Source organism: Mastacembelus armatus, chromosome 21 (genome assembly GCF_900324485.2).
Source record: "Mastacembelus armatus chromosome 21, fMasArm1.2, whole genome shotgun sequence".
Taxonomy (NCBI): Eukaryota; Metazoa; Chordata; class Actinopteri; order Synbranchiformes; family Mastacembelidae; genus Mastacembelus; species Mastacembelus armatus.
In genome coordinates, this window is record NC_046653.1 from 26,751,746 (window position 1) to 26,766,178 (window position 14,433).

The 14,433-nt window shown below is 37.0% G+C and overlaps 1 protein-coding gene across 1 annotated transcript; it reads right to left on the reverse strand.

Moving 5' to 3' along the window:
- Positions 1-10,432: 10,432 nt before the first annotated feature.
- Positions 10,433-11,359, reverse strand: LOC113123191 (olfactory receptor 11A1-like). The gene has a single exon (XM_026295011.1). The coding sequence runs from the start codon at positions 11,357-11,359 to the stop codon at positions 10,433-10,435; it is 927 nt and encodes a 308-aa protein (XP_026150796.1).
- Positions 11,360-14,433: the final 3,074 nt, after the last annotated feature.

Below are 14,433 nucleotides of genomic sequence, written 5' to 3' on the forward strand. Positions count from 1 at the left end.
TGGGAACACACAGTAGACCTGTCCCAGATGACCTGAGTGGTCTGGCAACCTCATAGGGAACTAATACATCTTGAATATGTTTTGGTCCACAACCATTTAGTGCTTTATAAACTAGCAATAAGATTTTAAAATCTATCCTTTGACTAACGGGAAGCCAGTGTAGTGCTCTGAGAACTGGTGTGATATGGTCCAGTTTCTTGGTGTTTGTAAGGACTCTAGCAGCAGCATTCTGGATTAGCTGCAGCTGCCTGATTGACTTTTTGCTAAGATCTCTAAACAAGCCATTACAATAATCTAACCTACTGAAGATAAATGCATGAACAGGTTTTTCTGTATCTTGTTTAGACAGAGAACCTTTTATTCTAGCAATGTTTTTCAGGTGGTAATAGGAAGATTTAGTGATGGATTTTATGTGGTTGTTAAAATTCAGATCTGAGTCAATGATTACAGCAAGGTTTCTGGCTTGATTTGTAGCTTTCAATGACATGGAGTCAAGGTGAGCAATGACCTTTGACCTTTCATTTTTGGGGCCAAAAACAATCACTTCTGTCTTGTCTGTATTGAGCTGGAGAAAATTCTGGCGCATCCATTCTTTGACTTGATTAATACACTCACATAATGAAATTAGAGGACTATAATCATGAGATGATACTGATATATAAAGTTGGGTGTCATCTGCATAGGTATGGTAGTCAATGTTGTAGTATTCCATAATCTGAGCAAGGGGCAGCATGTAGATATTGAATAAGAGAGGACCAAGAATAGACCCTTGAGGAACCCCACATTTCATTTTTGTTCGCTCAGACTTACCGCTTACCAAGTGAGACAAAATAGTCTCTGTCTTGTAAGTAAGATTTTATCCAATTTAACACTATGCTAGTAACTCCCACCCACGTTTCTAGTCTATCAAGCAGCACATCATGATCAACTGTCAAATGCAGCACTGAGATCCAGTAGTACTAAAACAGAGGTTTTGGATTCATCATTATTCCAATATAAATCATTTAAAATTTTAATAAGTGCAGTCTCAGTGCTGTGGTGTGTGCGAAATCCAGACTGAAGTGCATTAAAAAGATGTTTTGCACCATAAAACTGTGAATTTGTTGAAAAACTACTTTTTCAATAATTTTTCCCAAAAATGGAAGATTTGATATTGGCCTGTAGTTACTTACTGCTGAAGCATCTAGATTAGGCTTTTTAAGAAGAGGTTTTATAACAGCAGTTTTTAAGGCCTGGGGAAACTGCCCTGACTGAAGAGAACTATTGACAATCTGCAATACATCTGGAGCTAAGCTGTTAAAAACATTTTTTTTTTTAAATGTTTGGTAAAATATCAAGGCAGCATGATGTAGATTTTAATTGTAGAAGCGTGTGTTAAGGGTCTAGTTTTATTTGTATACATTTATAATAAGAACAAAACTCTGTGCTTTTGTTCAATAAAGAAATCAGACAGGGTGTGCTCACTGTCTTCTCTGTCATCTCTCTTCACAGACATATAAATAAAACTACCTGAATCTCAGTGAATACTTGCCTCAAAGACATGACAAATATATGTATAGAGAGCTTAAAATGTTTACTTTTAAATAAAACAATTCAAGTCGAAAACAATCTCTTTTTATGTATGAAAACAAGATTGAAAGTAAGTATGTATGAAAGTAAGCAGTGTTACGGTTTCTCCTGTCTAACCTCATTATAGATAATGTGATCCCGCCTCACACTGAGCGCACTGTAAATATGCAAATGATCTGAGGGGAGACAGGTAATTATGTACACGCCCCTGAGAAATGGCATAAAACATCAAGCTTCATCATAGAGTTTATTTACCTTTTCTGCATGTTTGGATGATGGCACGCTACGTGGGTGAAGAGGCATTTTGGATGGTTCTACACAGCGACAAATAGTTTACTTTCTCATCAGAGGACAAACATTTGCATTTTGAAGAGCAATTGGACCCAGCGGAGGATATAATTCTCTCTCAGCCACATTCCTAACTGAAAGGCTCATTATGCAGCTCATTATGTGGGTCTTTGTCTTCTCAGGTGAATCACATGATTATTCATGATCAGGCACACCTTCTTGCACACGCCCTTTCTACAAAAAAAGGGCCTTAGAAAAGTCTAATCAGTGTATTGTTTTCTGTGTATGAGCGAACAAAATGATTTTCACATCATTTTGAGGCAAACACTTTTGGCTACAAGATCCAGTTTTTAAAAGTCTTGTGAACTAATGGTCTGTATGTGTTTTATGGTCTTATTTCAGTGACTTAAAAATTGTAGTTTTGCACGAACCATGCATAAGCGCTGTTTTCTCAAAACACAAACATGTATAAACTTGCTGCTCACATATTATTGTATCCCAGTTTGTGCTGATTACAGTGTTATCAGACTTTATCCATTAATATGTTTAAAAGCAACTGAAGAAAGCACAAATGTCAGGGCATGTCAAAATTTGTCCAGGGCCCCAAAACCCCCTTGAACCCCAGAAGGTTAAACACCTTTTATTTACGTGGCACGGTGGCCTTGTTTGTTCCATCGCTAATCTGGGGGTCCGGTGTGTCGAGTTCTGAAGTTCTTGCTGCTGGTTGTCTCCCAGGATTTATATCAGGACAGCTGACATGCCCCTGGCATGTAGGCATGAACCCCATTCCCCTGCGATCGCTACACCCCTGTGCAGCGGCGTAACTCGCTCACTGCCCACACGTGGGGTGTGCAGCCTCAGTCGCCTGCTCTGCCAGTGCTGGGGTTGGGGATTTCGGCTGGTTGACAGACTACTCCCTGGAGCATGGAGGCCTTGGCAGAGGCATGCATTCTAAGGTGCATGGACAACATTCACCATGGAGTTTTATCCCAGTCCAACTACAACTTCTCTTTTCTTTCAACTCACAGCTCCCTTCAGATGGAAGATGATGTACTGGGATCCACTGGACCTATCTGCATCTTCTGTAAGAATATTAATCTCAGTGCAAACTATCCTACTCCAGTGGTGGAAGACGAACATTAAACAAAAGGTCAGTGTTCCTGGACTCACATCTGTCCTACAGAGTACACTCAAAATTTTACTAAAAAACTACAACAAAACTGTATGTCTATAACTAAATTAGACCTTATCTGTCTCTCTCTGCCTGAAACATATTTACATGCAATAATTCTCTCGACCATGTCTGACTGGTCCCTCACCACAAATGACATCATAGAACCGGTGAGAGATCCGTTGTAGACTCCCTGGATGGGTCCACCATTGTACAGCACTGTGTCAGGCAAATGCTCTAACTTTTCAGAATTATGTTAAAAGTCATGCCAGTCCTGACATTAAATTATTTCCAGTGATCAGACAAATCACATCTCTACAATATTCTTTCACAATAAGGAATCAGTGTTGATGAAATTAGTTTGTTTTACCCTGAGAGAACAACTTCTTGAGGTGTTTATAAATTTCTTTCATTTTTAGTCCATATATAATTGGATTAAATAGAGGATTATACACAACTAACTGTAAAGTCATTACTAAACGTGCAGTTTTAGGGAAATCAGTTTCGAGTCGAACATTAATACCATCATATGTTATCAAAAAAACATAGTTGAATAAAACCATCAAGTGAGGTAAACAGGTCTGTGCAGCGTTTCTCCTGACTTCTCTACAGCTGTAATAACATATTATGTTATATGTTATATTATAAGTATCCTGGTGTATGTAAAAAGTATGAAGAGCACAGGGAGAACAACAACATTTAGGAAAACTAGGACACCATCTACAGTTGTAACTTTGGAACTCACAAAAAAGTTGAGTTATTGCAAAAAATGACTTTCAGAGTAAAACTACAGAGAGAGCATCTCTTTTTGTCAATAACATGCAAAAGGTACTTGACACACATATGAGCCCTGGAAATGAGAATACCCTGGGTAGTGTGGGAATGCAGACACACTCTGTGACTAGTATTGCAGTATAGTTTAATCCTATATGTTTAGACACGTGACAGGGTCACCGCGCTTCACTGTCTTTACTATGAGGGAAGGTAAAGGGAATAACAACTCCATATATGGTAATGGTCCGAATTCCTTTTGTGGAAAAGTACTGCCATGTAGGGCGGTGACCAAGTTACAAGGTATATACATTCTATAGATTTCGCCTAGAGCTCAGATCTCTCCGTGTGTCCCATGAGGGTTGACCTCCAGAGCGCTCTGTATAGTTTGAATAAAACCTATAATCAGCTGAACCACCCCAGCCGCCTCTGTGTACTTCCTCATCAACGGACCTGTGTAAAACGTGAGTATTCAACAGTAGACACATGGTGGTAATGGGATCATTACTTTGCAAGACACATCCCAAGCACTTTGATGCATACTTATTCTAGCACAGATTGTTTGATAAACTGTCCTCCTGGTTTGGTGTTTAAGACAACATTAACTGATCTGACCACAGTCTCAAGCAATGTGAAATTCTTTTAGTAGGTCTCAGGTTTTGGAGGGACCAAATTCCCTTCACAATCCTGCGTGATTTCAAGTGATGATCTCAACTTTTAGAAGTAAACAGTATATTAATTTTTTCCTTTTGTCTTCACCAACGTGATGGGCTGTAGTCAAAGTCATAAACCAGCTGCCTGTGAAGATTCTCAGTTATCCAGGTGAAATTATCTAGAAGCTGAGTCATGGCAAGTGGACTTGTTGAGCAGAAACGTTTCACCACTCATCCAAGAGGCTTCTTCCATCTGAGAGAAGTTGGTTAGAAATCTAAAAAATTATCCTCGTGGTTGGTTTCAATTCACATGTAGTCTGAATAAGCTGGATGATCACTCAGCTTCTAGATCAGAAACCAGCAGTTTAACTTTTTCAAAGTGGGATTAATTATCAGTGTTAATATGTAAATATGAGGAAAATAATCAGCTATACTGCATACCAATTACCATGGTGCAAACAAATGTGTTGTGAAACCAGTGTTGAACCAAGTGAAAATCAATTCAATTCAATTCAATTCAATTTTATTTGTATAGCGCAAAATCACAATACAAATCATCTCAAGGCACTTTACAAAAACTAAAACTAAAAACCCAACAATTCCTCGGAGTGCAAAGAATGAATTTGTAAGATGACGATATATAATTGACAGTGTCATCAGCATAGAATTGAGGAGAACAATTTAAACAAATAGACAGATAATAAATGATCTGTCTAGAATGAACCTCTTGCCCAGTGTCAACTAGGATTAGTTCTGTGACTCAGGATAGCAGGATAAGTGGTAGATAATAGGTGGATGGTTGGTCATTAATAAAGATACAAACCATGTGGTGGTCTCAAATTGTAACCATGTGGAACACTCCTATCAATAATTAAAGAGAATAGAGCTAATCAAAATCCTGGGAAAGACTGATAAATATTTAATCTGTGAGCTTCCCTTTATCCAAGGGAGGGAATACATCTTTACTGATTGATCATGATAAACATCAAAAAATTCACAAAAGGAAAAGGACTGATTGAAGCCATTTCAATGGTCGACAGTGTTGTACAAATAGCCATGACTGAACCTCTAGATAACTTCACCTGGATGACGGAGAATCTCCACAGACAGTGTTGTCCAAGTTACTTCCAAAATGTAATACATGTTATATTACTAATTATTGTCATTTGAAAGTAATTAGTCAGATTACCACTGTCTGCGTGTTACTGTCTCTGATTTGAAATGCATGTCACTGCCTTTACATTACTTTTACATTACTTTTACCAAAATAACCACAGAAGTATGAATAGAAATTGTAATGTAATTTATTCCTCCATTTTCTAACCAATAGCTCTGGCTATTTCTCGATGTAGAGCGGTCCATTGGTGTCATACACGACTGAACTTAACAATTAGGTTCTTGTCCTTTCCTCTAACACACTGAAAATATTGGAACCATGTCCATCCAGGTGTGGAATGGGGCTGAAAACAGCCCTGGAAAATGACCCAGCCCGGGTCGACCCGACTCAGACTATCGGGTGCTAATTATGGACTATGAACCAAACACATTTGCATTGTCGCAGCAGGAAATAGACATGGTATTTTACCTGCAGAATGTTTTCTTTGGTGCTGGAATGTGTTTTATACTCTTAAGAGAAACTAGCACCACTTAATTTTGTGTTAAAATGTGTTTTTGTTTTGAATTGCTTTACTCCCAACACTGATAGTGGAGTCAATCCAGTAGTCAAAGCTGTGTTTTCTCAGATAATTCTTTCTTTGATGAGGTGCTGAAAGTTCTCATCTGGGTATTAACAGTTCTCTTCTGGAAGAAAGTCTGCCAAGGACATCTACCTGCACTTGGCCTTTTGAATCAGTGTGAGGACAGACATGTGCACCATATGCCTGAGTAGAAGAGTCACTGTCAAGTTTCCTGATGTTTGTGGAAACACTGAAATTATGCCTGTAGGCTAGAACTCCAAAATAGCTGATGGAGCTGCCGTCCCAGTATAGCCTCCAGGGGCCGCTGAGAAGAATCACTTAAGATGTAAAGATGTAAAGTTCAAATCAAAACTTGTGCAGCACATTGAAAAGCAATGCATTTAAGTTTTTGGGTCTAGTTCCCATTTCAGTGTTTGCTTGTATGTACTAAGGTGTATTAGGGATTCACTGCCACATTAGTCCAAAAACAAATTCTACTTACTTGAATGTGACTCATTAATTAAATCACTATGTAAATTATGCCTTTCCCAGGTGTTGCTTTGTACATCAAAGATAGGACAATAACCAATTCTGACCTGCCATGGGGTAAAGATGACTTTGCCACAGAGGGAGTGGAGCTGATCTATATTTCAGCAGGAATAGTCTTCAAGCTTTCTGATTTCTTAATATCCTTTTTGAGTGTGTAACAAATTAACAAAGAAATACAAATTATCATTTAATTATCAGTTTACTAAACATTAAAACATAAAAAAAGAAAAAACAGGAACGATGAAATTTAAAGTTATACCAAAAAAAAAAAAAAAACAACTGATCAGTCATCACATTATTGAAGCTGAAAATGCTCTTTAGTGTGTGTAAGGAAACTAAACAAATCCTGACATTAAATTATTTCCAGTAATCAGACAAATCACATCTCTGCAATATTCTTTCACAATAAGGTATTAGTGTTGATGAAATTAGTTTGTTTTACCCTGACAGAACAACTTCTTGAGGTGTTTATAAATTTCTTTCATTTTTAGTCCATATACAATTGGATTAAATAGAGGATTATACACAACTAACTGTAAAGTCATTACTACATGTGCAGCTTTTGGAATATCCGTTTCAAGACGAGCTGTGATAAAATCAAATGATATTAAATAAAAATAGTTGATTAAAACAATCAAGTGAGGTAAACAGGTCTGTGCAGCTTTTGTCCTGACTTCTCTAGAGCTGTGATAACATATTATAAGTATCCTGGTGTATGTAAAAACTATGAAGAGCACAGGGAGAACCACAACACTGAGGACAACAAAGACACCATATAAAATTACAGCTCTGGAACTGACACAAAAAAGTTTGTAAATTGAGTTATTGCAAAAAATGACTTTCAGAGTAAAACTACAGAGTTTTTGATTAGTGCACAGTGTTGCTGATCCCAAAACCTCACATGCAGGCACAAGCCAAGATAAAGCCAGAATGACACTGACTGTTCTTTTCCTCATGATAGTTGGATACTGCAGAGGTTTACATATAGACACATACCTGTCATAGGCCATGGCTGCCAGCAGGACAAACTCTGAATCACTTAAAGTATAAAACATATAAAACTGAACCAGACAGGCCTGATAAGATATGATCTGTTGTTCAGATAAAAAGTCGATCAGTAGCTTTGGGTAGATATTAGTGCTGTGAAAAACAGAGTTCAGTAACAAAGCTGCAATGAAAATGTACATAGGCTCATGGAGGTCTCTGTGTTTCCAGATCAGGTACACAATAGTAGAATTACTGCAGATTATTAGAATATAAACTATTAAAACAACCATAAAATAAAGGTATCTGTATTTGTGAACCTCCACATGCCCACCAAATGTTATATATGTTACATTTAAATCTTCCTCCATTGGGAAAGTCAAACACAAAATACTGATTTATGAGACAGTCAATATAACAAGAATATGTAATTAAAAAGTGTGGTGTTAAACTTCTTAAGATTGTACAAGTGTGTCTCCTATATTAGACTCTTACTCACTCACAGTTACCTGATCTTCAAACTCACTGAGTGCTCATGTCCAAAGCTCAGAGAGAGAACTGTTGGACCCTGTGAAATATTTTTATCAGACTGATTCATCCTCCATGGATCTCATTAAACTTTCCACCCAGACTGACTAACATGTAAACAACTTCATCAAACTCTGGAGGCCTGAATCCAAGATTGTTGTTAGATCTGTTTTATTGACTCTTGGGACCTGAAGCCGATTCACATGTGATCACTGCACCACAGTGCAGCGGTGTTACTTGCGCACTGCCGACGCATGGGGTGCACATCCTTGGTTGCCTGCTCTGCCAGTGCCGTGGTCGGGGATTTCAGCTGGTTGACGGGCTGCTCCCCGGAGCCAACTTCTCCTCTCAACCCACAGCTCGCTTTAGACGGTATTGGATCCACTGAACTTATCTGTATCTTCTGTAAGAATGTTAATCTCAGTGCACTCCAGTGGTGGGTGAAACTCAATAGAAATGGATTGATATCGTTTGACTATGTACAGACTGCTGGTATTTATTCTTTTATTTATTGGAAACGTTAAACTGGGCCAGACTCAAACACTTTTATGTCTCTTTTTGCACTTTTTTAGGTTTTTATAAGACTGTATTGATAAAACCGGCGGTGTTGTTGCTGTGTATCTTGATCAAAAATATGCTCATGCAATAACAAAAACATTACAATTAGTCATGAATTTCACACATCAGCATTCAGTTACTATTATTATAACATAAAAACCTCCAAACATAAATAAAAATACCTATCTGTCTCAACTCTCTGGTCTAATAAAAGCAGTCAAGACAAAAAACATAGTTGTCTAATTTTAATTTGGACTGGAACGACAACTCATCCAAATCACTGAAAGCACTGGCAACAAAGCTCGGTCTTAGTTAATCAAAGATCTGAGAAGAACTGTAAAAACACACAGTTCAGTTATTGACCTAATTTTTATGCATGTATGTCTTCAGACTATTATAAAGATACCAAATTCAAAGCTATCCCAGTTCAATGCTGAAATTAGTAACATTGACTGGAGTAATGAATTGTCCTTAGTGAATCCTGAAGAACTTTTAGTACATTTTCATACAAAAGTAGGTACAGTCTGTAAAAAAATCAGTTCTGGCCAAAAAAACAAGAGGACGGCGCAGCAAACTACCTTGGATCAACTCTGAAATATTAGAACTGCTTAAAGGGAATACTGCCTCCCTTACATTGTACAGAATCTCAAAGATCCAGGAGAGAAAGTCACAATTTTGCAGATTAGAAAGTTCCTGTCACAGGAGCTGTATTCACTGACAGTGAACATCAGATCCTGTTAAAGAAACTTGTATCATTTCATTTTTCCTCATCTGTCATACAGCTGCTCTTGTCATATCTGTCTAATATGTCACAGGTTGTTAATGTTGGTCACACTAAATCTCAGACTGCAAAATGGGTGTGCCACAAGGCAGTATTCTAGGCCCGCTACTTTTTCTCCTCAATATTACCAATCCTCCTCTGGTGCCTTGCTTTAGAGTCTCACCTCGATCACTGAGGGTGGGCATTGCCACTGACAATTCCTGAGCCTTGAACCTGCAATTTTCAGGTTACAAGTTCAACTCCCTATCCATTAGGCCACGACTGGAACGACATGACTAAATTGACAAAGCTAATCAGAGAGCAGAATAGAAAACAGATGCATATAGATATATCTTCTTTCAAAAGAAAAATAAAATACTTTTCTGGATATTTTTGGTGAAGTTTATGATGTTTGGTTAAAAATTTTATTTCTGAATTAATATTACTGATGCTTTGTTATGAGTATTTTCTTACATCATTCTTTATTGTCTTCTCTTATTATACAGTACATGTTAATATTTTTCTTATGTTTTATATATGCAGTACCATTTTTGGTAACTTGATTTGCTTCAATGTTCAGTTCCAGGCTCAGCTACGTTATGTCTTAATAAAATTAAGTCAGCTGGATACCCGAATGTACTGAACAACCATTTTTTTCATTCTATGGATTTTTTTGCCTGATAATGGACATATTCCACTATGACAGTGCCAAAAATCATTAGACTCAACTTGTGAAGGATTCAGAGAAAACAGGAAATAATTTGGAATTATGGGAAAACTGACCAGTCATCACATTATTGAAGCTTACAATGCTTTTAATTCTCTGTAATGAATCTAAACAAGTTCTGACATTAAATTATTTGAAGTGATCAGACAAATCAGATATCTCCATCATTTTCACAATAAGGAATCAGTGTTGATGAAATTAGTTTGTTTTACCCTGACAGAACAACTTCTTGAGGTGTTTATAAATTTCTTTCATTTTTAGTCCATATATAATTGGATTAAATAGAGGATTATACAAAACTAACTGTAAAGTCATTACTAAACGTGCAGTTTTAGGGAAATCAGTTTCCAGTCGAACAGTAATAACTTCATATGTTATCAAAAAGAAGTAGTTGAATAAAACCATCAGGTGAGGTAAACAGGTCTGTGCAGCTTTTCTCCTGACTTCTCCACTGCTGTGATAACATATTATAAGTATCCTGGTGTATGTGAAAAGTATGAAGAGCACAGGGAGAACAACAATATTTGACAAAATGAACAGCCCATATACAGTTACAGCTCTGGAACTCACACAAAAAAGTTTGTAAATTTGGTTATTGCAAAAAATGACTTTCAGAGTAAAACTACAGAGTTTTTGATTAGCACTCATTATTGTTAATCCCATATGGTGGCATGCAGAGACAAGCCAAGATAAAGCCAGAAAAACACTGACTGTTCTTTTTGTCATGATAGTTGGATACTGCAGAGGTTTACATATAGACACATACCTGTCATAGGCCATGGCTGCCAACAGTAAAAACTCTGAATCAGTTAAAGTATAAAGCATATTAAACTGAAGAAGACAGGCCTGATAAGATATGATCTGTTGTTCAGATAAGAAGTCGATCAGTAGCTTTGGGTAGATATTAGTGCTGTAAAGAACAGAGTTCAGTAACAAAGCTGCAATGAAAATGTACATAGGCTCATGGAGGTCTCTGTGTTTCCAGATCAGGTACACAATAGTAGAATTACTGCATATTATTAGAATATAAACTGTAAAAACAACTATAAAATAAAGGTATCTGTATTTGTGAACCTCCACATGCCCACCAAATGTTATATATGTTACATTTAAATCTTCCTCCATCAAGACAAATAAGAATGCAATTATTAACAGAAATATGTGAATTTAAATTAGGACGTTTCACTTTGACGTCTGTGAAAGACTCTTCTATCCTGTATTAGACTCTCTTACTCATTCACAGTTACCTGATCTTCAAACTCACTGAGTGCTCATGTCCAAAGAGAGAACTGTTGGAACCTGTGATATATTTTTATCAGCCTGATTCATCCTCCATGGATCTCATTAAACTTTCCACCTAGACTGACTAACATATAAACAACTTCATCAAACTCTGGAGGCCTGATTGTTTTTAGACCTGATTTACTGGAGTTTATGAATTATCCACTGCTTAATACAAGTGTCATTGTTTTTCATAGAAATTTGACTATATGTTTTAATAAAATAGTCTCTTGCAATAAACCACAAAGTATTGCTATGTAAAATGACAATAAGTCTTCTATAGTCTGGCCACACATGAAGGACTTTATGCCAATTTGTGGGCCTGATTTTCCCCCAAACAATCCTGCTGGTGTAGCTCGAATTGAGGCTTCTTGCAAATGATTATTTGTCTAAGTAGTGCTGAAGTGTGCAGTGTCAATATGATTACTCAACATGGCAGCCTCCATGAAAGGAGACCCACTTCCTATGTAGAGTGAAACGGCTCATTCGAAGATTAAGAAAATGCAACGGTTCGTATTTTCTGGTGATTACACACTAATGACAACATCTTTATAAATACTAGGGTACATAGGGTACAAGGGTTTTATAAATGAACAGAAACCAGTGTATCTGTCTGCGGGAGTGGAGTGAGGGCCAGTTCACCAGAGAATACAGGTTGTAGTGGTGAGTGTTAAATAGAGCTGCAGTCACAAAACAGATGGCAGAGTTGTAAACATTTTCTAGTTCGAGAAGGATGATTTTTGAAGCAGACCTATAGACTATGTCACCATAATCTAACATGGGAAGAACTGTTATTATGACCAGTAGTTGTTTTGCGGGGGGCGTTAGTGGAGATGGTTTGCAGTGAAGACAAGGCAGTGTTCAGGGCAGGATCGATGTATAGATAATGGTATCATCAACATACATATGGATATGAGAACTTCTTACAGCATAACCAATATTATTAATATATATTTTTAAGTGTAGGACCCAATATGGATTTCTGGGGAACATCCTTAACCCTCTGGGGTAGAGAATTTGACAAAAGACCATCTGTCCTCAGTGACTGTGTACGACCAGTACAGTAACTTCTGTTATCAGGTTTCATAGAGAGATACAGCTGACTGTCAACTGCATAGCAGTGGTAATTTATAGAGTGCTTCCTAATAACTTTAAGGCAATCATTTATAAGGTGAAGAGAATCGGTTCTAGCACAGAACCCTGTGGAACTCCATAACTAACTTGTGTGCATGTAAGGTTCGTCATTAACATGATCAAACTGGAAACTGTCCGATAAATAAGATTGGAACCTCTTTAACGCTGTTCCTATAATTCCAATCACGTTCGGGTCTCTGTAATAAGATGCTGTGGTTGATAGCCTCAGATAATGGACTTATCTCTGTACTTGTCCTGCTAGACCTTAGTGCTGCATTTGACACTAAGAGAAGTAGTAATTCATCATGGTTGACCAAACAGTACAAGCATTTTAACTTTAGATGTAGAACTTTATAAAAACAAATCAGTAATGATTTTTATGGATTTATTTAAGCTGATTGTTATCAAAAGCATATTTAAATGAGTAATTTGCAGACACATTTTCCTCCCCACTGAATGTTTCCCAGCCTCCATGTTCGTGTCACCACCAGTGCACGCTGGAAACTCACCCTGATATCTTTTGAATAGACAAGAGCAGATGTCCCTCTGATGATCGGGGGAGAAAAAGGAGTGAAAAGGGATAACAGACGTATATGTTTGATTCATGACCTAAAAGCATTTATTTAAAATAATGATATCAAAATGTAAAGTGTCTGGATTACCATAAGTCCGGAAATAGCAAGGGGTACTGGACAAGACAAGACATTCTCGAGAGATAGTGAATGTGCTTAACCAGGAAACAGGTTACCACCTTCAGCACAAACCTTTGTCTTGGGTGAATGTATCCCAGTGTTTTCAGTTTATTCATTTCCCCACTGTGTGACACATCTGTGCTCACATGCTTAAGGTATTCTTTGTACATCAAGTGTCAGACGATAACACTTGTACCTTACATGGCAAACAGCAAAAACTTATGTAACACAGAGGGAGTGTTACTTTGGCTGCCACACTGCCCTCTGTTGCTCACTGTTGAATATTAATTTTTATTGTGCTTCTTTTTTTAAAATGCTATATAAATCAATTTTGAGTTGATTTGAGTTATATCAGGTAATACTTGGTTTATTTTTTGTTCAGTCGTCAGTAACTACTCACATTTTTGTGAGCCATATTATAAAATATTATAAAATGTCCTGCGGCAGATGGTATCAACTTCACCAATGCACTCTCATCCCACTGCATCACATGCACAAGGTGATTAGCTTTAAATGTGTTTAGGTTTTGTTATTTCAACATGATGGGTTGAAGAACAGCTACATGATTAGCCTTAGGAACACAACATACATGATAAAGTTTAGCCTTTAAAAACATGGTGTGGTGGAGGACTATATTTATTGAAATGTGACACAGAAAATAGTGTTAATAAATCAATATCCATGAATATATGAGAATATCCTGTCCTCTGAATATGTGCAGTTTCTATAAGGCTTTAAATTAAACATACTAAATAGGAAACTTGTGATTGAAAGAACAGAAATGATGGATTATGATGTAATGGCAGTAACAGCTTAGCCACAACACTTTTAAAGCTGACAATACTCTTTTCTGTATGTGAGGACTCTAAACAAATCCTACCAATAAATAATATCCAATGACTAGAAAGATCATATATTTGCGTTATTACCAAAGAATGAATATATCAGTTAATGTTACCCTGACAGAATAATTTCTTGAGGCGTTTAAAAATTTCTTTCATTTTTAGTCCATATATAATTGGATTAAATAGAGGATTACACACAACCACTTGTAAAGTCATTATTAAACGTGCTGTTTTTGGAAAGTCTGAT